Raw genomic sequence first — 27,990 nt, 5'->3', positions numbered from 1 at the left:
CCTGGAAACATTCAAGGTCAGGTTGGACAGGGCTCTGAGCAACCTAACCTGGTTGAAGATGTCCCTACTTAGTGTAGAGGGATTGGACCAGATGACCTTCATGGTCCCTTCCAATCTGAAGTATTCTATGTTTCTGTGTTTCTGTGATAAGTAACTTCTCCGCACCGGGAGCTGTGAGGAAGGAAAAATCACAAACAAGAATAAGACTTTCAGGTGGAGGGATAGATCTCCAGGGATCTTTATTGGCATTTGGTTTTAATTCACTGTTAAGAATACTGTGTGAAATATGTACTACATTAAGACAGTGTATATTGTGCATAAATACATCTACATCTCTCAGTGGATTTGCACAATTACATTAAAATAAAATTAATGGTAAAACCTCCTGCAATCACATGGCAAGTTCTTGTTGATAGTGGTTTCTAGAGTGTGTGCTTCACTATCCTAGATTTGTCCACAATCATCTGAGAAGTCTCCTGCAGAACTACAAAAATTACATTTGCTGCTTTTAACCCCCATCATCCTCATTACAACATCTGAACATTAGTTTTAGGAGCAAAATAACAAGAAAAGAGCCTAACACAATAATCTTAATTAGTATGGGAAGAAATCTCATGAGTAAACCTAGACCTGTCTAAACAGAGCAATGCCGGGAAAATATAAATATATTTAATGTCTTTCTAATAGCAGAGGTTATCACGTTCAAGAATGAGTCCTTGGCCTCTTCCTGTTGAAATTAAGAGGAAAAAATTACTTCTGGCTTCAAAGAGAATTAAGAATTATCCTGGGATTACTAAAGTCATCAGTGATCAGGACTTTGCTTCTCTGCCACTCTTTCCCACAGATTTACTATTTGATTTTTTAAAACAAATTCAAAGAATGTTGTTTATTTTAGAAGACTAAACCCTGAAGAAAGAATCCCAAAACTGTGTACAGAAGGGCAGACAGAAATCCTCTAGTTTGAAAGGTCTTCATCTGGAAAATCTGAGTTTTGGCTATGAAGATTTTCTTAAAATTGTCTTTTCTCAGGCTAACAAAAACACACACTCAAAAAATTATTTCTTAGTGGATAAGTATGAAATAAAAAACTGTGTACCCCCAAATTAATATACATATACTTGTACATATTTATAGACATTGAAAGGGAGACTGTATGCATAGCGGTCAGTTGAAGAGTTGTCTTGTTTGGGTATTTTCTCACTCATTTACAAATGTTTAATTTTATAGATAGCAGAAATAAAAGATTTCTGTCCTTCCTGCTCACTGTCCAACCAGCTAAATGGATTATGGGAAGTTTCTCAGGAGCAATAATGGCAGCTATTCCTGCAGCTGCGAGGTTTCTTCTGTGGCTAAGAGCATGTTGCTTCACAGATTTTGTTTTCTGCTCACATGTCTTCTTCTACATCCACTTTGCCTCCATGCTGAGAAGAACAGTGTTTTGGAGAAGATTAGTAGACTTTCCAGGCCCGAGTTAAAGGACAGGGAGTTCAGCACCTCCTCCAAACCAGTAATGTTATCTATGTGGGAGGAGGGTGCATTGAACTTGACTTTAATCATCCATGGTGTAGGTTTCTTCACCTGAGCTGATCAGTGCAGCTCCTGTTAGAGTTGATGGCAAGAACTTTTAGGGCACAGTTCATCCATCTGTATGCAGATACCTGGTATCTCATTAAACATAACTGTCTGCTATTATTTCAGATCTTAGCATCTACTTTCTGGCCTCCAGCTGCCATTGCAAAAGGATCTAGTCCTGTGTCATATTTATCAACTCTATCTGGTTGATTTAGACAGAATAATAGAACCACTGAATTATAAATGTATAGAAACATTTAAATTGGGGTAGATCTTTAAGATTATAAAGTCCAACTGTAAATCTAACACTGCGAAGTCCACCAAGGGCATCACAAATGATACTAACCACCTGTGTTTCAGCAGTCAAATTGTATCACAGGTATCTTGGGTTTGGGTATTGCTGTGTGCACCATGCTCCCATTGCTTGAATGGAGATCTTGCCAATAGTCGTTGAAGTTCAGGGATGACTGTGCAAGCCAATGTAAGCACCCATTTTAGGCTCAACTGAGTCATTAGGCACCTTGGACTTTTTGACTTGATATCCCTTACCTGTAATGAGAACTGAGACAGCTGGCACACACAGCAGTATCCACATGTAGGAGCCTAAGAAATACTCCTGGGAAGTGCCTGTTTCCCTTCTCTGACTGTTAAAGGACCTGAGTGGCTGTCTCAGACTGCACCTTACAGGGCTATATTTAGCCAGATGATTCTCGTTTTGCACATCATTGGGGGTATTTATCTTCATTTGGAGTCCAGCCTTGACTACTCATAGGCCTTTCCAAGGAAAGCTCATCAATGCAAGAGCATTACGCCTTTCCGATTCCTGAATGAATTTGCAGACAGAGAGTGTGCACAGTGCCAAAGGTGAAAGCTTTCCTAAGCCCTGTTTGGCAGCTCAAGTGTCATATAAGCCTTTTTACATAAGTCTTTCAAGGGCCAACATGTCTCTCCTTGAATATCAACTCCCATCACAAAACAGAAAAAAACCTCCTGTCACAGAAACAGGTGCCACAGAGTAGAATCTCATTATTAAAGATCCTGAATCAATTTCCATTCCATTTTCACTTTTCAGATGTTTATACTCCAAACAACTCTTACTTGCTACAGCAAATTAGTTGTGAAAATAGTATCTTACTTAGCTTTGTGGAGTCTTCCTTGCCTCATTTCATAAAGATATTTGCAATAACCAAAGAAGGTTTGGTGAGTGGATGTTCACTCTTGTTCATCATCTGAATGATAAAAATCTGCTCTGGTTACTCTCATGAGAAGAGTTGTATCTGCGTTTGAGAAAGGTCTCTGTTTTCAATGAGCACCTTCTGGTGATAACATTGATTAAATTACCATATCTGCAGTTCTCTTCAGCCTTGCAGAAGAGGGAACAACAATTCCCAGAAGTTTGTTAGAAGCCAGGTTTGGAACAGGAGTAAAAAACTTGGACAAAGAAGTGGCCAACAACAAAATTATTTGACCTTGATTAAGTGTGATTTGTGAGAAGCGTCTACAGATCAAATGCTGGCCCTTTGCAGAAATGCATTTTTACTTACTGTGATGCTTACTTTGAAGTGAAACACCTTTGAGGCCACTCAGAGATTGGGAAGGAAAAGCATGATGTACTTTAGGCTTTTGACTACTGAAGTGATGCATTTTTCATTCCCTTACCCCCACTATTGCAGGAAAGAAAATTCTCATCTTATTAGTATTACTCATCTAAAGGAACTGCAGAACGTCATTCCCTGCATCTCCTTTTTCCAGTATCTTGGCATTCCATTTTCATCCTGCTATGGGATGAAAAGCATAACATGTTTTAGATATGCTATATGTGTGTCTGTATAAAGAAAAACAAAATGTTCTTCCAGCTTAGATCTGGAATTGAAAAGATGACATATTTTGACATTTTGAGCGGAATCACATTTTGGCATTTGAAAGCAAATATTGATTCATACCAAAGAGTTTCATTTCAAAACTGTCATTTCAGTTTGAAAATAACATTAAAATGCCATTTGCAGCTGAAATGTTGATTTAAAAGAAAAGTTTCAGCTTAAACTGACATACAGGAACAAAACATTCTGATTCAAAATTTCCCCTTGTGAGAGAGTAAAACATTTTTTGTCATTGTCAAAAACATTTTCTTCTGGATTGCACTGATTTTCATGAAAATAGTTTCCTACAACAAAAAAAAAATCAAATCCAGTCCCCAGTGCAGCTGGACATGTTTGTATTTCCACGCAGACATAGCTAAAAAATTCTTTGGGCTCACCTTTGTGACAGATGCTGATGACCAGTTGGCATTACTGTTACCATCGCTTCCCTCCCCAGTGGGCCTCTGCCAAAAATGCACAAGTACAGCTCTGAGATGGTGCCAAATCCCACAACAGATGATGGCCACAATTCATCTGCCTGCTCAGCATCACCCCCTGCAAGAGCTAAGAGGCTTTATCAGTTTTACTGTTTTGGACTGGAAGGGAATTAAAGGGAGGATGTGAGCTCCTCTACTTGGTTGTTTTCAAGGTGTCCATCCCAGTTTTACTAGTTCTTTTCTGTGCTCTTCTCAGACTTCATCCTCTTCAATACTTATTTCAGCCTCTTTCCTGTTCCCCAGGTCTTTAAAGGTTGCTTTTGTCAGTGTCTTCTTTGTGTCCCTCAGGACAGATTTGAGTTTCCTGGTCAGCATATCTGGCCAGTTGTGACTGTAAAGCAGAGAAGAGAGGAGGAGTTAGCAACACTGCTTGCTAAGGAAAAGGCTTTCATTTTGCATAATTTTGTGTCAGACAAAGCAGAAATATTAGATGTTCTCAAAGCCATCAAGAAGCATCAGGCAAGGAGGGATGTTGGTAGAGAACTACAGGGATGTGCTGGTCCCAGTAGGCCACACAACCGCTGATGCTGTTGTGTGGGTTAATGGGATACACACAGCCTTTATCCAAAAATATCCACTTTACAAGTCCAAATTATATTTACATAAGAACAACTTGAGGGCTTCAGCTACTTGCGAAAAAGCATTCCTAGCTGTGAATCACAAGCCTCATAAAGCCCCTAACTGGTAATGACCGAGATTCCCTGTTAGTCAGCTGTGTTTCTCTGAATTTAAGGTCATTCACTGCCACTAATGAGAAATCTGAAGGTCCGGCTGCTCTGACAGCTCTATGGTCTGAACAAGCCAGGATGGGCAGAGCACCAGAAAGCCCTGACATTCATCTCAGATCCAGGTGTGGTTTCACTGCCTTAGCCTAGCACTGTTCCTGAAAGAATAAACTGCTGAGTGCTAGGACTTAAGAGCTGGGCTAACTGAGAGACTATGCCTAGATCCAGACTAGCAAACTGATGTTGCAGTGCTTGAAGACCATTTGCTATGATATATAACTGTTCATGATGCTCAAGTTCTACCATCTGTCAGTGGGCATCAATTTATTATAACATAATAGGAGTTTCAGAGACAAAATAAACATCAAAGACTTGTAGAAGGCCAAAGGCTGAGTGAATGGCAGAGCTTTAGATAGATCTCAACTCTGCAGCAGTCCTGTGCTAGAGAAAGAATTGTATGAAATCATATTTACTTCATTCCATCTGTTTTAAAGCAAAAAGTACAAAATTCTGACCCACACCAATAACATCATTATGATTATATAGATATTAAAAGAAATAGTTGAGAAATTGTTGTGTGTATACATATAAATTGTACTAAAATGTTTTAAATTGTACACACCATTATTGTGTACAACAAACAAGCAGTTACTTTAGAACACAAATATACTTAAAATTGACTACGTAGAGCAGGGATCCTGTAGAAATAGGACAATGGATAACTATTTTAAACTAAAAGGGGGAGATTCAAACTAGATATAGGGAAGAAATTTTTTACAACGAGGATGATGAAACACTGACACAGGCTGCCCAGAGAGGCAGTAGATACCCCATCTCTGGAAACATTCAAAGTCAGGTTGGATGGATCCAAGCAACCTGATCTGGTTGAAGATGTCCCTGCTTCCTGCAGGAGAGTTGGACTAGAAGACCTCTAAAGGTCCCTTCCATCTCAAACTGTTCTGAGAGTGTAAAAGATGTGGTCTTGAAAGGAGAGGAATAAATATTCCTAGGCCCAAGGCCTATTCACACCAATGACAAATTATAAATAGAGAATTGTTAAGCAGCCTAATGAAACTACCCTTAGTGACAGCACAGGACAAGCTGTCTTTAAAATACCTATTAGATATCTAAAAAGAATAAAAATAAGTTTTGAGTATAGCAATATCAAGTAATAGCACTCACACCAGAATCGCGTATGCAGGGCTGACCTCACTGACACCCTGCATACTACAAATCTAGTGCTTTTTTGTTATCATTCAAGGGAATTGTATTTTATTGTTTGACCTAAGGTTCTGCAGATGGTGTGTGATGGTCTGTTTACCTGTGCCTAAGGACTGACTATCAAAACTGGGCACAACAAGAAAAGAGCCAGGACTCCACACATCACGTTCCCTTCACAGTCACACTCACTGGGGAGACAGAGGGCAGCCAAGGACAACCAAGGGAAAAAAAAACCAGGAAAGGGATCTACGGGCAAATTGCTGAATCTTCAGAAATCACTCAAGTGTATCAACTCAATGCAATTTAGAATTCAGTAGAGGATCAACCCTGAAAATCCGCTCATTGAAATTTATGAGAAAGAGCTGATGCCCTTGTCAGAGATTATTCCAAATGTTTTGCAACCACTAAGGAAACAAGAAAAATAAATGTTTTTTGTGGTTTTTTAGACTTTTCTGGTGTTGGAAGAAGATATGTCTTTCAGTGTGTTGCTGGGAGATATCCCTGCATACCAAGAGAGAAGAAGTAGCAGATGCAGAATGGAAGAAAGGAGAAAGAAAAAAAAGATATTAATGGGAAAAACATCAACAGAAACAAATGTTTGGTTTCTGCAGTTACGGTTTTAATTTTTGGAGAGATCATGTGGGCAAAATCATCTGAGATTATCCCTGCAGTGAGGCTGAAGGAGTTAGCTGTTCTTGTATGAGTGTCTGCGTAGTCATGGGTTTCACCTCTGAGGACAAAGAAAAACTTTATCAAAAACCCTGTCCAGAATGAGCTTTCAGATCTTAACTGTGGGTGAGCCACACCTTGCTAGTCCATGGCTTGGCCAGCAAGATCCAATTATTTGGGTGTTTCCTGTGTTTCCTGAACAAGAAAGAACCTTGAGGGATCTCCTATCACTAAGCTGACAGGTTGAGAGGTTAGAATCGAGGGAGAAGCAAAATTTGAGGAAAAAAAGAAGGGAGTGAAAATAACTTAAAAATTTGGCATCAGTTCTTTTATGTGATCCCAGACTGGTCCTTTGCCCATGTACAGACTACACTGCATGCTTATGTATCTGTGATTCAGCAAAGAGCAATACAGGTGACACAAAGATTTATAGACCATGGATAAATACAGCAGCTACCGATCACATATGGGTGAAATCTTGCGCCTTTCAGCTCCACAACGAGGCCTGACTGAATTGCATGGGGTCTGTCTCTAAAGAGAGATTGGTCTAGGGGTAACAGGAAGTCATTAATCTTTCTGTGGAACAGTTCTCTGCTGGGCCTTGAAAGAAAGAGAGAAATCCCTTTCTCAATATCAGAAGCACTTTAAGATGCTAAGAGTGGGATTCAGCTACCTGAGGATACTGTCTAGCAGTATTTGAGATGCCATGGTTTGTCCTATATGGTCTTCAGCTGCAGTTTCATCTGCCAGCCTTGCATAAGTGTCTCTGACAACCATGGTGCTCCAGGCTGAATCCAACCTACATGAGTGTGTTAGTCTGTGTCAAGGTCACATATCCTACTGCAGGACTAACTATAAGAATCCCTAGTAGTATAGCCAAGAGGATTATCCTCATGTAACTGGACGTGTCCTTTGGTGTTCCTCATGCTTTGCTGCACCTTTTTATCAAGATCCAGCCAGAATGATCACTTCAAGAAAATAGGTGCTTGCCAAGGACAAGAACCCACAGTCATTCTTTCAAGGTTGAAGGACTCCCTTCCTAAGCATGAGGACTAAAGTCTTGGTCTTCCTTTGGACTCCAGGCCAGATGAATACTCTGAAATGTATAAATACTTTGAGATGGAAATCCCCATCTTACTGCAGCAAGGACCCTGTTGATAGATCCAGGTTAATGGGACTGTGAACTGTGTGAATGGACTATAGATCACTGTATCTGGGATCCTTATATAGCATTCCTTTATTGCTATCAAGGAAAAAAGAGTTATTGATGGCATATTCCCTTTCACTATAAATGTCTAAGATGGTTTCATAGAATCATTGAGTCATAGAAAGCTTTGAATTGGAAGGGGTCTTCAAGATCATCTAGTACCAACCTTCCACTAGACCAGGTTGCTTAAACCCCCATCCGACCTGACTCCAAACACTTCCAGGGATGGGGTATCAACATCTCTGGGCAATCTGTTCCAGTGCCTCACGGCCTTCATGGTAAAGAATTTCTCCTTACCTCTAATCTAAATCTGTCCTCTTTCAGCTTAAAACTGTTACCTCTTCCAGCTTAAAACTGTTACCTCTTCTTGTCCTACCACCAGATGCCCTTGTAAAAGTCCCTCTTTGTTTTTTATTGCAGTCCCCACTTTAGGCACTGGAAGGCTGTTATAAAGTCTTCCAGGAGCCTTTTCCTTTCCGAGCTGACAAACCCTAACTGTTTCAGCCTGTCTTCATAAGAGAAGTGCTCCAGCCCTCTGATCATCTTCATAGTCCTCCTCTGGATCTGCTCCTACAAGTCCATGTCTTTGTTATGCTGTGTGTCCCAGAGCTGAACACAGTACTTCAGGTGAGGTCTCATGAGACCGCAGTAGAAGGGGAGAATCATCTCCTTAGACCTCCTGCTCATACTTCTTTGGATGCAGCCCAGGATACAGTTGGCTTTCTCGGCCACAAGTTCACATTGCTGGGTCATGTCCAGCTTTCCATCAACCAATCAACATCCCCAAGTCCTTCTCCTCAGGGCTGCTCTCAGTCCATTCTTCACCTAGCATGAGATTGTACTAGGGATTGCCCTGGCCCAGGTGTAGGACCTTCCACTTGGCCTTGTTGAACTTCACAAGGTTCAAACTGGCCCACCTCTCAAGCCTGCCAAGATCCCTGTGGATGGCATCCCTTCCCTCCAGCATGTCAACTGCATCACATAGCTAAGTGTCGTTGACATACTCACTTTCAGTGAGTGCCCTCAATCTGAATGTCCATGTCTCAGACAAAGATATTAAACAACACTGGTCCCAATATCAACTTTTGCAGAATGCCACTCGCACAGGTCTCTTGACACTAAACTGTTGACTGCAACTCTTTAAGTGTGACCATCCAGCCAATTCCTTATCCACCAAGTGTTCCATCTATCAAATCCACATCTCTCCAATTTAGAGACAAGGATGTTGTATGGGACAGTGTTGAATGCTTTGCACAAGTCCAGGTAGGTGATGTCAGTTAGTCTTCCCCTATCCACCAACGCTGTAGTCTTACAGAAGGACACCAAATTTGTCAGGCATAGTTTTGCCCTTAATGAAGCCATATTAGTTGCTACCAGTCACCTCCGTATTTTACATGTGCCTTAGCGTAGTTTCCAGGAGGATCTTCTCCATGATCCTGTCAGTCAAGAATGAGAGACCGACTGGCCTGTAGTCCCAGGGTCTTCTCTTTTTCCCTTTTTGAAAATGGCAATCATGTTTCCCTTTTTTTTCCAGTTAGTGGGAACTTTACCATACTGCCACAACTGTGCAGACATGGTGGATAGTAGCTTAGCAACTTCATAGAATCATAGAATCACCAGGTTGGAAGAGACTCACCGGATCATCGAGTCCAACCATTCTCACCAGTCTCTAAACCATGCCCCCCAGTACCTCATCCACCCACACCTTAAACACCTCCAGGGAAGGTGACTCAACCACCTCCCTGGGCAGACCGTTCCATTGCCTAATGACCCTTTCAATGAAGAATTTTTTCCTTATGTCGAGCCTGAATCTCCCCTGGTGGAGCTTGAGGCCATTTCCTCTTGTCCTGTCCCCTGTCACTTGGGAGAAGAGGCCAGCACCCTCCTCTCCACAACCTCCTTTCGGGTAGTTGTAGAGAGCAATGAGGTCACCCCTCAGCCTCCTCTTCTCCAGGCTAAACAACCCCAGCTCTCTCATCCGTTCCTCATAAGGCCTGTTCTCCAGCCCCCTCACCAGCTTCGTTGCTCTTCTCTGGACTTGCTCCAGAGCCTCAATATCCTTCTTGTGGTGAGGGGTCCAGAACTGAACACAGGATTCGAGGAGCGGTCTCACCAGTGCCGAGTACAGAGGGAGAATAACCTCCCTGGACCTGCTGGTCACGCCGTTTCTGATACAAGCCAAGATGCCATTGGCCTTCTTGGCCACCTGGGCACACTGCTGGGTCATGTTCAGTCAGCTGTCGACCAACACTCCCAGATCCTTCTCCTCCAGGCTGCTTTCTAGCCAGACTTCTCCTATTCTGTAGCACTGCATAGGGTTGTTGTGCCCCAAGTGCAGGACCCGGCATTTGGCCTTGTTAAACCTCATGCCATTGGTCTCTGCCCAGCAGTCCACTTCATCCACCAGTTCCCTCAGGACATACAGATGCATCTCCTAAAGTCCCAGATTAATCAGGTTAATAAAATCAGATTACCTGGAAACATCACCAAGCAAGCATGTGAGAATAAGTGACTGTTGAGGACATAATTAACTCCATTGAGAGCTTCATGCACACAAGGATCGAACTAGGACTTTTTTGTTGAAAAGTTCCAGGTATAAACGCCTGGCTTTTTTTTATTTTACTTCCCATGAACTGAGCCAAATGGGCTAATGAGGACATTCTGTTCTTTATAACATGCTGCTAATTAACCCTGCTTCAGTGCAGAAGTCTATATCTGTGGGTGATACATGTACGAAATGTTTTTGTATCAGTATATGTGCAGTTTTTGTCAAACAGGGATAACCCAAGTGAGAGATCTTCTTTGTCTCTGGCCTGAGAGGAGTAGCTTGTACTCATAGGTGTAGATCAGCAGGGTGGTCTCCTCTGCCTTTAGACTTATATTTAGCATTGAGTATCACATATGGTAGTGCTTATGCAGGTGTCTGCACATTTTGTCCTATATTTAAATCTTTTTTTTAAATGAAGAATTTATGACCAGCTTCTAGAATAGGGAGAGTCTCAGACAAAAATTTAAAAAACTCTTAAGGGAGATAAAGCAGCCTTGTAACACCCCCTGAATCTTTCAGAACTGTGGCTCGGAAAGTGTAACACAGCTAAATGCACTCTGTTGGGTTTTATTTTTGTGAGAAAATTAGATAGAGCTTTAGTCTTCAGAATAATATATTGGCTTGATATGATGTATCTTAGGGGTTTGTAACCAGCCTATATCTAGACATTCTGGGCTTTCATCTGTCTCTACCTTTTTCTAAGAAAGTGGGAATTAAATAAAAGTTAGTTCAGAAGCACTGAGTAGAAGCATTATTGCTGATTTCAGAGGTGTAATTAAAAAAAAACTCAATCACAGAGCATTTTCACAGGATGTTGGACCCACACACGTGTGTATGCTTATAAGTCAGCCTTGCTCCAGTAGTAGCTGTTTGATCAGGCACCTCAATTCATGCTATTATATTCCATGCGACTTCTGAATTCCAACCAAATTCTCCAAAATCCCCATTTATTTCTCTTATTAGCGGGTACCACAGTAATGACTAAAAGAGCTGCATCCTGTTTCCTGTCCTGAGATATGGAATTACACTAGGGAGGAGATGAACATTACAGGAAAGCAATAAGAATCAATTTGGATTCCTCCAAGCTTGAACTCCAGCTTTATCTCTGTGTTTACCACGGACTGGGCTCTTCCTGGCACAGTGCACATCGACATCCAGTGGATCGATAATACACTGCAGGTAAACGCAGTACTACTGTATGTCTTTCAGGAATGAATGTGATAACAGGTCATGAATTTGCTAGCAAATCACCCAACAAGGGTACTACTATCTCTAGACAGCTTTGCGGATGCTCCAAGCACCTTTTGAATGAGACACTTCAAAAAATAATACACATTTTTGGCAAAAAATAAAGAAGGCATGGAACTAAAACCAGCAAAATGCAGACAAATAACACATAAGCAGACACTAAATAGCAGAGCTACTTTGGGACTGTCCTACAGCTACTACCTCAGATCTAGGCCCTTTTGCCAAGGAGTTTTTCAGCTTTCCTCCTTTTGAACTCTGCAATTTCTTCCGGGGGCAACCCATGAGCTCTACACCTGCAGTGAACATGTAGGCCATTAGAGAAAGAACCAGTTCAGTTTCATCTGCAACAAAGAACAGACTGTAACAGACTGCATGAAAGGTAAGTGTCTTCTGGTGTGAAAAAGAAAAACAAATATTTGGCCTGGTTCTGATTTCATTTATTCCCCTCTAGTATCAATTCAGCTCAACTTATTGGAAAGAGTGAGGTTAGCTCATTTAATTTTAAGTGTCCAAAAGTTACATGCCTGCTCTGGCACCTTTTATAATCTGTATTGCCAGACACTTCCAGAGTCCTGAATCTATTAGACAAGATGAATCTTGGGAGAATTGTTTGATTATTCCTCCAATCCTCCCTTCCTCATCAAAGGGAAGAACAGAACAAAACTGTTGTGAAGATCTTGTCTTTGGTTAGTTCAGCTTCTGCCTCAGTCCATTTTGGTCTTCCATGGGTGTTGCTTTCAGAAACTCTTAACTCTTAAAGCTATGGGCACATTTCCAAATGGAAATCCTATTTAACTCTCTAGAGACAGACAGTTTTTCCTGAAAGCTTAGCACAAATTTAACAACCTTTCCCAAGGGAGACTGGAATAAAGTTTCAGCTCTTTTATCAGTTCTGTCCTACAAATGGCAACATTTAACCCCACTGTCTTTCCATCCCTTGCCTAAATTCTCACTGTGGGAATGTCTTTCCTTTTTATAGAAACATTGATCCCCGTTTATAAACCCATCCATGAGTACTATATCCTTTAGGGCTGAGTCCCGAGAACAGGAAAGCCAAGAGAATACTATCCTGATGGGCTGAATAAGAAATGGTTTCTTCTGGGGATCTACAAGGTGAGATTCACCTCCCTGAAATTTAGCTATCTATGACAAAGATGTCTCCATTTGAGCTAAATATCTGGGGCTCTCTTGTGAGCCAGCAGGTCACGGATGGGGCTTATCCCAAAACATGTGTCCTCTGTGGGGCAGAAGAGTTGCAACTAGAAGTATCTATCACTCAGCATTGAGTCCAAAAGATGTGTAAGTTAACCAACTCAGATGGAGGTGTCTATGCTAGAGGTAGATAACTTTTAATTAGATTATATCCTACCAGTTAGTGGGAGAAGAAGAATACTCTGTCTTCGGCCCATTTATGCAAGAAGTAGCAAAATTCAAGTGCGTGAGTATGAGAGGACTTGTTCTTTGATTCCACCCAGCAGGACTTCACCCACAGGGAGGTGGAGGAGGTTGCTGCCAATTTCTGCATGATAGTGCAGCAGGTTGTGATCCACAGAAGGTGAAGATGAGACCGAAGGATTGGGGGATCAAGCACAGTTATCAAATTACCTGATCAGATTACCTCCATCTCCAAACACAGTTCACACAATTATCAAATAACCATTCGATAATCACTTGACCTTCATCCATGGCACAATAACAAGAAAAAATGAATAGAGCATTGATGTCTGAGCAGCTGGAGAGGGCTGATTCTGCACGCTTCATCTCAACAACTCATTAAACCTCCCTTTCTGAAGTAAGAAGTAATTTTTCCAAGGTGCTCTCTTTCTACTACCTTGTTTCCAAAGCCAGCAAAAGAAAATCTCTAAGGTACTGTACCCTAGCTCTCTGGACTGTTAAAGTTATTGACTTCTCTTTTCTGAATTGACTTCTCTTTTCTGACTTGTGAAAACACAAGTCCCTGAACTTTAGGCAGCCAGCACCACTTCTAGTTCCCAGTTAAAGGGGGAAAGGCTCAGACCTGTAAACAGAGCATCTTTATGACTTGGTCACTCTGAACCTTTGGTGAGAACAACTGCAACTCAAATTGCCTTCAGGTCTGAGTCATACAAATGCAGACAGAGTCTTCTCTGCCCTTCTTTCTAGTTATCCCCACTTCACATAAATGTGTACGCTGGAGCAATGAGTGCCCTATTGCAAGGTGCATGTATCCTGAGCAGTTCAATACACAGAATCATAGAATTTTTGGATCTCTTGGTTGACCTTTGAGATAATAAAGTTCCAGCTGCATCCCTATAAGCTGATGGGGCCTGATGGGATTCATACCAGAGTACTTAAAGAGATGGCTGGTGTCATAGCGAGAACTCTCTCAATGATTTTTAGTGCTCTTGGGAATCTAGAGAGGTACCAGTTGACTGGAAGCTGGTAAGTGTTGTCCCAGTCTTCAAGAAGGGTGGCTGGGATGACCCCAATAACTACAGGCTTGTTAGTCTCGCTTCACTACCTGGTCAGACTACGGAGAAGATTATTCTGTGAGCTATTGAAAAATACTTGAAAGACAACAAAGTCATTGGTCCCAGGTTTATAAGTGGAAAGTCCTGGCTGACACACTTAATTTCCTTCTGTGACAACATTACCTACCTAGCTGACCAAGGAAGACCAGTTGACGTAATCTTTCTGGATTTCAGTAAGGCCTTTGATACTGTTTCTCACAATATCCTCCTAAGTAAAATGTCCAGCATACAGCTGGATAAGCACATGGGTGAACAAATGGCTTATGGGTCAGGCTCAAAGTGTCAGATTGAATGGGGTTACATTGGCCTGGTGACCAGTCACTAGCAGGGTTCCACAGGTATCAGTCTTAGAGCCAGTACACTTTAGTATCTTCATGAATGACTTGGATGCAGGACTCAAAGGTTTACTAGCCAAGTTTGCTGTTGCTGTGAAATTGGGGCAAGCAGTTGACACTCTTGAGGACAAAGAGGCCCCACAGAGGGTTCTAGACAAACTGGAGAACTGGGCAATGACCAACCACATGAAGTTTAACAAGGGCAAGTGTCGCGTTTTGCACCTGGGTCACAGCAACCCTGGATATACATACAGACTGGGGAGTCAGAGGCTGGAGAGCAGCCCTGTGGAAAGAGATCTGGGGGTTCCACTTGACAGCAAATAGAACATGAGCCAACAGTGTACCCTGGCAGCCAACCATGTCCTGGAGTGCATCAAGCACGGCATTACTAGCCAGTGGAGGGAGGTGTTTGTCCCGCTCTACTTCACGCTGGTGCAGCCCTAGCTCATGTACTGTGTGCAGTTTGGAGCACCACAGCATTAAAAGGCTATCAAGCTACTGGAGGGTGTCCAGAGGAGGGCCACAAAGTTGATGAAGGGTCTAGAGGGGAAGTCATATGAGGAGCAGCTGAAGTCACTTGGTCTGTTCAGCCTGGAGAAGAGAAGACTGAGGAGGGACCGTGTTGCAGTTTACTGCTTCCTCACAAGTGAAGGAAAAGAAGACGACACTGATTTCTTCTTTCTGGTGACTAGTGATAGGAACTGAGGGAATGGCAGGAATCTGTGCCAGGGGAGGGTTAGGATGGATATTAAGAAAAAGTTCTTCACTTGGAGGGTGGTGGAGCACTGGAGCAGCCTCCTCAGGGAAGTGACCATGGTGCCTAGCCCGACAATATTCAAGAAGCATTTGGACAAGGCACTCAGACACATGGTGTAAATTTTAGGATTGTCCTGTGCAGGGATAGGAGTTGGACTCAATGATCCTTGTGGGTCCCTTTCAACTCAGGTCATTCTGTGATTCTATGAAGTCCAACTGTACCTGTCCACTACCAAACCATATCCCCAAGCACCTCATCTCCTCCTCTTTTAAATACCTCCAGGGATAGTGACTCAATCACCTCATGGGGCAGCCTGTGGTTTATTTTATTTTAACCCATGTTTCATCATACTCCAGTTTTTTGTACTTTAAATGGCTGGTAAATTTGCAGAATTGGTTAGCTGGGGAGCAAAGGAGATTAAAAGCAGTTCTGACATGATTTCTCCTCAGGACTCTTCACTCTTGTACTTCAGCACTGTCATTCAGAAAAGAGCTTTTGGGCTTATATGTAATAAGCAAGCTTGCCGAGACAGCATAAGGGAGAGCAGCGTTCCCTGATCAGACAGAGATCTCACCTGGCCAGTCAGTGGGTACAACACCATAAAAATATTCCTAGACTCAGTGTGACTCCCGTTCAGATAGCTCACATCACTCATCACTGGGCTTCGCTCTGCCTCTATTTTCAAGGGAAATGTGGGCACATCCAGGGAGAAACACCCTCAAATGAACTGCAGCCAAGACCTATACTAGGCAGCCTCTCCTGCAGTTGAGGTGTTGAGAGCTGCTTTCTCTCTTTGTCCCTTTGTAAAAACACCCTTCCAGAGGATCTCCACCTCCCAACCTGTCTGGGTGAGACAGAAGAAACTACTGGGCATATTCAGACACATCTGGACACACTTCGGTCATGCTTGAGGCCATACCTGTAAGCCAGAATACAATCCACAAAGCTAGACAAGTCCTGAGCACAGTTTCGGTATTATCATTCCCTAAGTTCATAGAACTATCCATGGAAGAAAAGGTAATATGCTGAATCACATCTTACTGCCAAACAATGTAACTACCACACTTTTCTTCCTTTTTGAATGTTGCATTTAGTGTTTCTTGCTATTGACAGTAATTGTCTAATCTAACACTACAGCTAACTTGTCCAGAAACATCAGCTTGCTCAAAAAAAGATCTTGTTTAAATATATCAGCTGGAGCACCACATTCCAACTCAGAGCCTTGTTCAAAGGGAGATGAGTCACTGGCTTTCATTCCCTTTCTGAGAAAAATCCTTCTTTCTCACCTGCATTATACCACAGCCGTGAACAGACTATTCATTTTTCTTCATTTTGCCGCTGTGTTAGGGGTTCAGAAATAATTTGGAAAGAAAGCATTGATTCTGAAGCAAAAAACATCTGTCCTGACATTGGGTGATTAAGCCTATAAGCCAGAGGACACTTTGATTTCTCCAAATAGCTCTTGTTATATGTTATATAAAGTTTATTTAGGAAATGTTTTGATGCTGTTGCATAATTCCAGCTATGTAAGGACAGCAAAAGTTTCTCACTGCTGTTTGTTTGACGAGCTCTTTTTTTTTCTTTTTTTTCTTTTTTTTCTGATTTAAAAATGTATTGGGTGAAAATCTTCAAATAGGTACCCAAATGGGAATCCTTTTGCTTAACCCTCTGGAGAGACACATCATCAGCAACAGAAACACTAGAGTCTCTCTACTGTCCATCTTCCACCCTGCCAGAGTGCCTCAACATAGAAAATGCGATGAGAGCTTTGCATTAGGTAGAGAAGCAGCTATGTCCTAGCAGGTGTCTTTTTCCTGGTTCGTAAAAAGAAGTGGTGTTGGCAGATGCATTCTGTGAGCATCCTTCACTGCTTCTCACCCATTCCATCTCCAAACAAGGATCTCAGTGCTTTTTTCTCCTATTTATCTTCATTTATGTGAGGATGGGGAAGCCCAAAAACCTTCTCCTATCTCTGCCTGCATCAGTTTTTAGTGATTTCTCAAGTCAGGTTGTACTTATGGTGAATCACAGAATCAGAATAATTTAGGTTGAAAAAGACCTTTAAGATCATGAAGCCTAACACTGTCAAGTTCACCACTAAAGCATGTCACTAAGCACCACATCTACACATCTTTTAGATACCTCCATGGGTGGTGATTCGACCACTTCCCTGGGCAGAATGTTCCAATGCTTGACAACCTTTTGGGTGAAGAACTTTTTCCTGATATCTAGTCTAAACCTCCTCTGGCACAACATGAGGCCATTTCCTCTTGTTCTATCACTTGTTACCTGGGAGAAGAAACCAACATCTGCTTCCCTACAACCTCCTTTTGGGTAGCTGTAGAGAGTGATAAGATCTCATCTCAGCCTCCTTTTCTCTCTTTCTCTTCTTTGAAGAATAGCCACAAACAGGTCGAAGGCTTATGGGTGAGAAGAAAAGACTGAAGCAACAAAAGGAACCTCGTTGGTGGTGTATGCTACAGGCCACCTCATCAATGGTAGCCTACTGATGAAGCCTTCTTCCTCCAGCTACAGGAGGCTTCATGCTCACAAGCTCTTGTCCTACTAGGGGACTTCAACCACCTTGTATATGCTGGAAAAGTAGCACAGCAGGCTGTAGGCAATCCAGGGGACTCCTAGTGTGCATCAAATATAATTTCTTAACACAGGTAATAGAGACTCCCACCTGAACAGATGCAATGCTGGACCTGATGGTCACCAATACAAGTGAGCTCATCAGTGATGTCAAGATTGGAGGCAGCCTGAGCTGCAGTCATCCCGCACTAGTGGAGTTCAAAGTCCTGAGGGATATGGGACAGGCAAGGAGTGTAATCAGGACCCTAAATTTTAGGAAAGCAAACTGCCAGCTCTTCAAAGAATTAGTCAGTAGGAGCCCCTAGGAAACAGTCCTCAGGGTCAAGGGAGCAGAATGGAGCTGGCAAATATTTAAGAATGATTTCCATAGAGTACAAAAGTGCTCAGTCTGCAGATGTAGGAAATTAGGCAGGGAAAGGAAGAGACCAGCGTGGCTGAGTTGAGACCTGTTGGTCAAACTGAAGAGCAAGAGGGAACTAAACAGGCTGTGCAAGCAGTGACAGGTAACCCAGGAAGGGTACAGGGACACTGCCTGATTGTGCAGGCATGGGGTCAGGAAGGCCAAGGCACAGCTGGAACTGAACTTGGCAAAGCATAACAAGAAGGGCTTCTATAGGTATGTCAACCAGAAAAAGAAGGTTAAAAAAGTGTACCCCCACTAATGAACAAAAACGATGACCTCATATCAACAACAAGGAGGAAGCTGAGGACTGGCTCTGGACTTCTGTAAAGCCTTTGACATGCCCCCACCCAGCATCCTTCTCTCTGAATTGGAGAGATATGGGTTTGATGGGTGGACTGTTCAGTGAATAAGAAATTTGTTGGATGGTTGTATTCAGAGAGTAGTGGTCAACAGTTCGATGTCCAGATGGAGATCCATGAAAAATGGTGGCCCTCAGGGGTCCGTACTGGGACGGATGCTGTTTAATACCTTCATCAATGATACAGATAGTGAGATCGAGTACACCCTCAGCAAGTTTGCAGATGGCACCAAGCTGAGGGGTGCAGTTGTCAGACCAGAAGGATGGGATGTCATCCAGAGAGACCTGGACAGGCTCGAGAAGTGAGGTTCTATAAGGCCAAATACAAGGTTCTACACTTCGGTCAGGGCAATCTGTTGCTTCAATATAGGTTGGGGGATGTAATTGAGGGCAGCCCGGCAGAGAAGGACTTGGGGGTACTGATTGATTAGAAGCTCGATATGGGCCAGCAGTGTATGCTCGCAGCCCAGAAGGCCAATGGTATCCTGGGCTGCATCAAAAGAACCATGGCCAGCAGGTCGAGGAAGGTGATTCTGCCCCTCTCTCCCTCTCTTGTGAGATCTCATCTGGAGTACTGTGTCCAGTTCTGGAATGCTCAACATATGAAGGATATGGAGCTGTTGGAACAGGTCCAAAGGAGATCTACAAGGATGATCAGAGGGCTGGAGCACCTCTGCTATGAGGACAGGCTGAGTGAGTTGGGGTTGTTCAGCCTGGAGAAGAGAAGGCTCTGAGGAGACCTTACAGCAACATTCCAGTACCTGAAGGGGGCTACAAGAAAGCTGGAGAGGGACATTTTACAAATGCGTGTAGTGATAGTACTAGGGGCAATGACTATAAATTGGAGAGAGTTGCATTTAGACTAGACATAAGGAGGAATTTCTTCATGATGAGAGTGGTGAGTCACTGGCACAGGTTGCCCAGGGAAGTTGTGGATGCCCCATCTCTGGATGTGTTCAAGGCCAGGTTGGATGAGGCCTTGAGCAACTTTGTGGGATGTGTCCCTGCCCATGGCAGAGGGGTTGGAACTAGATGATCTTTAAGGTCCCTTCCAACCCAAACCATTCTATGATTCTATAATTCTCTAAACTAAACAGCTCCATCTCCCTCAGCCTCTGTAAGACTTGTGCTTTAAATCATTCACCAGCTTCATTGCCCTTCTTTGGACATGCTCCAGCAGCTCAATGTCCTTATTGTAGTGAGGGGCCAAGTACACTAGTGTCAAGTACTCACTAGTGCCAAGTACAGGAAGATGATCTCCTCCCTAGTCCTGCTGGCCAGACTATTTCTGATGCAAGCCTGATATTGGCCTTCTTGGCCACCTGGACACACTGCTGGCTCATATTCAGCTGGCTTGTGGTGGACTAGGTGCTTTATTGGCCCTTCGGGACTTCAGACCTACTGAATGATTTCATACTAGAGAACAGATCTAGGCTTGATGATAAAAATAAAAAACTCTCTTACGTTCTTTCCCTGGGCACTGGTTTAATGATTAAAAACCTCTGAGAGGACCAAATATCTGTATCTTTCTTTGCTGAACTGTGGTGTAGTTTTTTTTTTCTTTTTAGTTGACTTTCTATTGCTAAATAAAAGTAGTATTAGAAAGGGAAAGTTTCTAGACAAAGCTGCCTCCTGGGGCAGAGGGCTCCTGCTGCTGGAAAGCGCTGTATTCTGTACCAGAGCAAAGGATTTCTGAAATGGGATGGTAAAAGCTGGAAAGTAAGTAGACCAAGTATGTCATTCGTATACCTGGAACTGCAAATGAATGATTGATGCTGTATCTCGGGTTTTGTTTTAAAAATGAATTTCATCAGCTTTTGATTTTTTTCTAGTGCTAGATACTTTTTCAGTGCTTTGCCAAATTCATCTGTGATTTAGTCCATGTCAGGCTTGTATCTGATTGATCTGCATAACCCCACATCTTTTCTACTCTTTTGGACAATAGGAGTGCTCCAGCACTGCTGATAAGTTGCTGCCTGTCCCAGAGCACCACAGAATGCCAACTTCCACTGTCTCATATTTAGAAGCTAAATTTTGTGCTTTTTCCATGACTGCTCTTCAGACCCCAAACTAGTCTGTTGGTATACCCTCAGGTAAACCTCACAGACTTCCTTTAAATGCCTGAACAGTGAAATCTCAAAAAAAAATTCTATCCCACAGATAGGCTGCTGCTTGACGTCTCAGAATACTTGGTTTTGCTATCTCACCATCTTGTTGCATCTTCTCTGTGTCCACCCTAATTTGCTGTTATTTCATGTCACAGAATTCTGTGGAAAGGTTTTTTCTTTGTCTTCTGTGGCTATTGCGCAATTGAACCCCATCCCATAAGACCCTGAGATAGTGCAATACAGATCTTAACAAGATGTAAGAGAGAAGGAGAAATAATCACAGGCAGACATCTGCCAGGGAAGGTGGAGGAATTTGCCTTGGAGTAAGGGAAGGACTAAGGAGCCCATTCAGCTACCTGCCCTGTTCTAGATGATGTGAATTTAACCTAAAAATCCTTGTAACGCAGGTAAAACAGAGAGCAGGAACTAGCATTTTAATCTGGACTTAAAACTTGCACTTTTCCTGTGTCTTGGGGCTACTACTGAACCTCCGCCCTATCTCATAAAAAGAGCATGTGAAGGGGTTTTTCCTTCATTTTTTTTAGTAAGCTTTTCACTTCTGAAACCAGATATAGAGCATAGACTGTATATAATTTATCTTGACATAATGTTAATCTTAAGAATAGCCATTCAGTTAATTTGATTTTACGGGGTGCCAAAAAGCGTATAAGGTTTTTTATTTGACCACTCTTCCTTCTTAATCAAAACACTTTGTATCCCATGTGAGCCATGTCACTCACAACACTTGGGTTTTAAGTATAAAATACATTTACCTGAACATCTTTAAATGACAGTAAATGTATGAAAGCCTAATGCAGATAATGGAAATCAATGAGGATGTTCCAACTAATGTCTCCAATAAATCTGTAATTGCAATTAGAAAGAGATTGATGCACATCAATCAAGTTCAAAATTACGTAGGTACAACAATTGTTTCTTAGTTTGGTGATGGCTTGAGGTTTATTACTAGACAGATATATTATCTCAGCAACACCAGAAGAGGTTCTTATCACAGTATTTTACTGGACCATTAATATTAATCTGATCACTTAGTAATATATTCTTCCATATTTGTAATTTTGCTGAAGTTTGGCTTCTAACCTGCATAAAAACTCACCTTTGTAAGATCGAGGACTGTTCTTGTGGCCTAGGGTGCCAAGACTATGGCAAGCACATCTGGATAATGAAGCTTTCTTTGTCCCTGGAGGTCTATGAACAGTTCTATGAACTATTTATTCATAGATCTGCTCATGACTGCTTAACAAGGTGGGAAAATTGCCTTTGCATGTGAAGAAATCCTTCTGCTGTGGATTGTGCTTACAGTTTTGATTTGCTGGTGGGGTTTACGTCATGGGAAATAATGGGAAGTTAGCACTTTTTTTTTATGTTACCTGCTGTCCTTTCCACAAACCACTGCACTGAAGGCCTGAAATACTCTTTATCTCAAGGTCTATGACTTATTATGGCAGTAAGAAGCATGGAAGCTGAAGTTTACTTCATTGAAGCAAATCGCCTTTCCTTGTTTAATACTTAATGATTGCCTGTAGTGGTCTAAGTCAAAAGTACAGACAGCAAGCCAAACTATGGGCTGAAACTCTCCAGCACATCTCTCAGGTGGATTGCTAGATGCAGTGAACCTCGAGGAATTAAGTGATGAGTAACGTGTGGAAATGAATTGTTGAAGAATGTGTTGTTTGCTCTTATGAACAGGAGAAAATCTCACCAGATGTGAGGGACAGGGTTGTGCAAGACCTCATGGAAAGGTCTTCCTAAATAGAAGATGAGTTTCTTCAGGACAGAGTGAAAAGATAAACAGAAGAGGACTTCGTTCAGTACAAAAAAAAGGCCTTTGCACGAGGAAATTCCTACAGACATATATCAGGGAGTATCTTGAAAACACTGTATTGACCAACAGAGAAACAACTTTAAGCCTCTCATAACCTGGCATAAAATTGAACCATCAAGATAAGGTTGGAAAAATAGGGTGTCATGTCTGACACCTATCTGATAAGAGCAAAGACTGTGCATGGAGCAGTTCTTTAAATATTTGCTTTGCTTGAACATCCAGTTACATATCTATATTATTTAACTTCTACAAGGTGTAGCTGTCATTTTGATCCTTCACTAGGACAGATTCAGTTTCATATAACTTTGCTTTTTCCTCTAATTATTTACATATCCATTCAACTACTGTATGATGATCTATGGCAACAGAAAAAGTGCAAAAGAAGAGGGAAGATCAGGCCATTGGGGCAGGACCAGAAGATTACCTCCATCTCTATAGTGCTGCTGGTGGATTCTTCTTAGGTTACACAAGGATGTTCAAGATCCCCCCAATCAAGGGCATGTGGGACATTTTTTTTGCAATTATTTTGCCTCCTCTTACTGTTCCCCAAGACATGATCTATTTTCTGTCATTTATAATCCATATTTAGAAACAGCTTGGGCCTGCACAATTCTGACTTGGGCACAAATTACCAGAGAAAAGGCTGCTTGAGGATTATTGAAAAAACTGAACAGTCAATAGAAGCTTAACACATGACTTTTAGATGGTAAAACCAGGATAAGAAGAACCTACTCTCAATGTAGACGACTTGGTGTTTCTTTGGTTACATGGTAAGACAACCCAACTTGCTAATTTGGCAAAGCTCCTCCAAATTTAATATTTTCCATAAATAATGCATCATTGATATCAACATTCATTACTCAATAACTCATTTCCATCAAGCGTTAACAATAAAATGCCTTAAAATAAGATTCCTCAGGGAAAGTCAGAGTCAAAATAAAATCAGAGTTTTTTGCTGTCAGACATCTGTCTGAAGTAGTCACTGCAGGACTTCTCTACAAGCAACAAAACAGGCATCTTGTAAGGGCAGTTCATCTTCTAATGAGTCAAATCAGACCCTTGAAGATGTTCTTATTTTTATTGACTGCCAAGGGAGTCAACATTGGCCAGCTTTCATGTGGGTGACCACATTGTTCTTGTCAAACAAATCCCACTCCTGCTTTTTATGTCCTGACCACAACATCCTTTCCAGACATACAGCATGTGACAGCTGAACAGGCAGTGCTCCATTTGCAAAGTCAGGCATTGCAAAGCTACAAAGCAACTACAGAAATAAAGGAGCAAGTCTCCATGCAGCTTCTTGGGAACTGTGATTAAGGAGGGTAGTTGAAGAGACCATATCACCTCTGGGTCCCAGCAGTATGCCTGAAAAGGTAAGTCACCTAAGAAAAATGATGCAGACTTTGCAAACAGGTACCATGCAAAGACAGCTATTCATCCTGTGAACTCCAACAAGGACCTTTTAATGAATGTATTGAACTGTGATGAAGTCACACTTACCTTGACTTTATTTCAGGAGGTTTAGGTAAGGGTTTCAGAAAGCCTTTTTTCCCAACTAGCCAATATGTGTCTTCTACTCCTTTACCCTAAAATAAAACAAAAGGTCCAGATAAAGACCAGCTTTATAACCACTCTCTGCTCAATATGTAAATTCCTCAATGGGTTTCTGAGGGCTTCATATATATCCAGAGACAAAGTATGGCTGGAAATCTTGGGCTGTCCTTCACAATGATTAAAGGATGATTTGAATTTCACAATCCTAAAAGAAAAGGTCTCGTTCAAACTGTTATCTACAAATGACCCTCATTGAGGAGGGTCATTGAAACTACACAACTTAACATAAATGAGAAACTACAGAATTTCTGCTCATCACATTTAACAGCACTAGCAAAATTAATTGAGAGATTTTACAACTGTTAGTTGACTGAGTATCAGAATAATAATGTCCTCTCCCACCACTGATGATTTAGCTTTTAAGGTGAGATGCAGTTGATGATATGTAGGCAGAAATATCAGAGTTGAAACCCTTGACTGGAGAAGCGGAGGAAAACAGACACTTCTAGGCTGGCATTCACAGAATCACAGAATCACAGAATAACCAGGTTGGAAGAGACCCACCGGATCACCGAGTGAGTCCTGAAAATAAGTAAGGTTAATAATTTTCTAAAGTGACAATTTGTCTCCACTAACTGTATAAAGGTTCTTTACAGTGACTAAACATAGAATAATTACCTCCTATCTCCACTTGCAGACACATGAACATAGGTGAGATTTTTCCACTTGTTATGAAAGGGACCTGAGGTTGTATTCAGGCCTCTTACTGCAGATGTTTAAGGTAAGCAAAACTCCTACTTATATTTACTATGTGAGGGAAGAAGTGATATTTTGACTCAGTGTTATCTTGATTGAACACTGTGAAATGTAGCAGCTTCTGTCAAGGGTGTACTAAATAGGATTCTAAATAAATATTTAGATCCAGCACATACGGTTGATATTGCTTGATCCTATAGTCCTTCAATAATCACCTCATGTACTGAAATGACTGATAGGGAAAATATGGGAAGGAATAATAGTGGATGAAGGCCAAACAAGAGCTTAATATGAAAATTCTTTTAAGCAAGAAGATTCCTCTGAAGCATTTTGCACAGCCCTGGCCTTCTTACCTTCAATTCTGTTTTTCCCCTAGATATAATATCATAGCCTTCGTTTAGACTCCGAAGTATATCCACTGTACTTTGACTGACATGGATTCTGTAAGCTGGGAATGGAAAGTAAAACAGTAAAAAAGTGCACACACACTGAAAATTCCCCACTGTTTCACACCTGAAAGGAAAAACGTCCCAAGGCATGAGGGCGTGTAGCTGATGTATCTATGTGGTGCTCCCCTGCATGGAGTATGATACTGATGGATAGATCCTTCCAGGAAGAGCTGTAGCGAGCATGGGGTGAGAGGATATCTACACTGGGAGCTTCCTGGAGAAGGATACCAAACACTAAGCATGGAAGTCCAGCTTTTAATAAAGATGGCAAGTGATTTTTCAGCAACATTGCCAGCTGGAATCAAGAATGTAATCTCTAATATCTATTGAAAGTTGTGATGAAAATCAGAGAGATGGAGTTTGCATTGGTACATGATGAAAATGTGGCTGTACATCTAGATCCATCTGGAAGTTTCAGTAATTGATTCCATCCAGAGCTGCCATTAACAGTCTATGAACAAAAAGGGCAAAGGCAGAGAACTTTATTAAATTAGCATCTCTCTCAGTTAGTTTTACAGTCATTGCTGGAACTCATTGAGATTTATTGCTGTTCTGTTGGTGAGAACAAGCCAAGGAATGTTTCTAAAATGTTTTCCCCCACAACACTTTTCATGATTTTGTCGAGCTTTTGTTTCAAATCTGCCAATCACACTCCCTTCCCCCTTGAAGAAAGGGGTATGAACAAATTAATGCTTTTTTCTGCATAATCAGAAAGAACATCAGATCAAATCTGCTAAGGAAGATCACACAGCTTTGCACTAAATGTCTTAAGAAACTAACTTATAAGCTTCCTATTACTGTATATCTCTATATATTTCTATTAATGTATGATGAGCGTCTTATATCTACAGTGCTCCCATTATCAGTGGGTCTTTGCATTTTCAAGGGTCTAAGCCTTGAGAATCCATTAGAAATCTGCTGTCAAAGTATTTCCTCATTTCCATGCCTCGTAAAATAAGCCAGCCATAATCACAAGAAAGGCAATTTTCCTTAATTAATGATTAGCCTAATTGTTAGTTTTAATTTGGCTAATCAAAATCACTGGATCTAGAAATGTGAGGATTATATGAAAGAGTAAAGAAGTTCCAATGTGGCGTATATACCGCAACATATTTCTAGCCTGGCAAGACCTCAAGATTTTTATAGTAATTACCATAAACTTTGTGTATCTTGTAAACTAGCCATAATGGGTAATTTCTTAGAGTTAATGAAAATGTCAAAAGGGAGACCAAAGATCAAATTAAAATCTGTGAGTTGTTGCCTTTGGAAATAAATCTGTACTGATAGACTGGAAGCAAAAGCAAATTTGAAATTCGTCCAGGGTTCTGACACTAGTATCGCTAGCTGTCCATTGTGTCATCCACAGTTCATCCATTGCAGTTTACAGATCCGTGTCTTACCCAAGGACACCAAAAAAAAGCAGATCTGTGTACAGTCGTGACTGAAATGCAGGTAAATATTTTTTCTCCCCCACCTTTTTCACATGTCTGGAAGTCTCCAGCCATGGGAGAGCAAGAATCAGCTAAGAGATGGTACTGTCTTATCTTCTGTAGTTATTGATTCTGTGTGTGTAGACTTGCCTTTTACAACTGGAAGAAGCCTCAGAAAAATAAAGGCAAGAACTTCAGGGAAAAGTGGCAAGAAATGGAGGGAAAAGTAGCAAGAACATAAACCCACCAGGGAAGACATAAAGAAAACTGGAAGAGGAAGGGAACCTTAAGGATTTTGTTAGGACTTACTGGCACTTGTTCATGGAGTTAACAAGTCAACAACCCCATGAACAAGTATTGGCAGGCCGTAACAAAATTGCTGATAATTTGAGCCATCACAAACCATGCCCTTCATTTTGTAGGGCATACATCGTTGCCCGTGGTCTGCTTTTCTGTCTCTCTCTAGCATGATGGAAGCTGTGCCCAGATGTGCTTCAGTTCTTGCCTTATCCTAGCTATGACAGCTAAGTATTATTTTACTGTGCAAGAACAGCTCTGAATTAAGGGTTCTCAGCACTGACTGAAAGTAAGATTCAACTCATGTAGCAGAAATCTAGGGCAGGATTCATGTTCATTTTGGCTGATGGGATCCAAATCAGAGGGCGGTAGCTAGAAGGCAGGATCTTAAAAGCTGACATATGATGGCAAAGCTGATCATCTACCCTCCAGTTTGCTTTGAATTCTGTTATTTGACTTGCCCCTTCTTCGGACTTGATTCAGTTGCAATGCTTATAACTAAAGATATGCATTTCTTTATCCCTTCATTTGTCAACCACCCACCCCAGGCACAGTCCTAAACACTCACGCAGGCCTGTGGACTCCATTCGTGATGCCGTGTTCACCGTGTCTCCAAAGAGGCAGTACCGTGGCATGGTGAGCCCCACCACACCAGCCACACAAGGCCCTGAAAGACACATAATTTCTATAATACAGAAGGGACTGCTTAGATGTAGGGACTCACCAACAAACAGATCTCGTTTTCCCCTCTGATATGCCAAAACCATTTGGGAATAGAGGAGAAAGATTTTTTTTAAATCTCATTGGCTTTGGTGCTCGATAAAAACAATCAAAACTTAAACATTACTCTGATTCACACATTGGTGTTTTATGCCTGAGAAAGGTTTTGTGCGGTAGGACCTCAATTCACCATCATCTGGGAGAAATTTATTCAGAGTTCACAGAAGCTTGAGGACTATTGCAATCTTAATTTTAAAAGTCAGTTCTGACCTCCTTTTCCATCTAAGTTCAGATCCTGTGATATGCACTGTCCCAGTGAAACAGCA

General features: G+C 41.7%; 1 protein-coding gene across 5 annotated transcripts in view; it reads right to left on the bottom strand.

Moving 5' to 3' along the window:
- Positions 1 to 2,698: 2,698 nt before the first annotated feature.
- Positions 2,699 to 27,990, bottom strand: part of GUCY2F (guanylate cyclase 2F, retinal) — a 51,131-nt gene continuing 25,839 nt past the window's right edge. For 4 of the 5 annotated variants that reach the window (XM_069883283.1, XM_069883287.1, XM_069883288.1 and 1 more), the window contains 4 exons: positions 27,513 to 27,611; positions 25,122 to 25,216; positions 23,959 to 24,044; positions 2,699 to 4,259 (listed from right to left, as the gene is read on the bottom strand). In XM_069883283.1, coding sequence (XP_069739384.1) covers positions 4,121 to 4,259; positions 23,959 to 24,044; positions 25,122 to 25,216; positions 27,513 to 27,611 — 419 coding nt within the window. In that variant the 3' untranslated portion in view covers positions 2,699 to 4,120. Of the gene's footprint in view, positions 4,260 to 11,747; positions 11,840 to 23,958; positions 24,045 to 25,121; positions 25,217 to 27,512; positions 27,612 to 27,990 lie in introns of all 5 variants that reach the window. The other variant, XM_069883286.1, reaches the window with a different exon arrangement.

Source organism: Phaenicophaeus curvirostris, chromosome 1 (assembly GCF_032191515.1).
Source record: "Phaenicophaeus curvirostris isolate KB17595 chromosome 1, BPBGC_Pcur_1.0, whole genome shotgun sequence".
Classification (NCBI taxonomy): Eukaryota; Metazoa; Chordata; class Aves; order Cuculiformes; family Cuculidae; genus Phaenicophaeus; species Phaenicophaeus curvirostris.
Note: the sequence above shows the minus strand (reverse complement) of the source record. Positions and strands in the feature narration are given on the sequence as shown.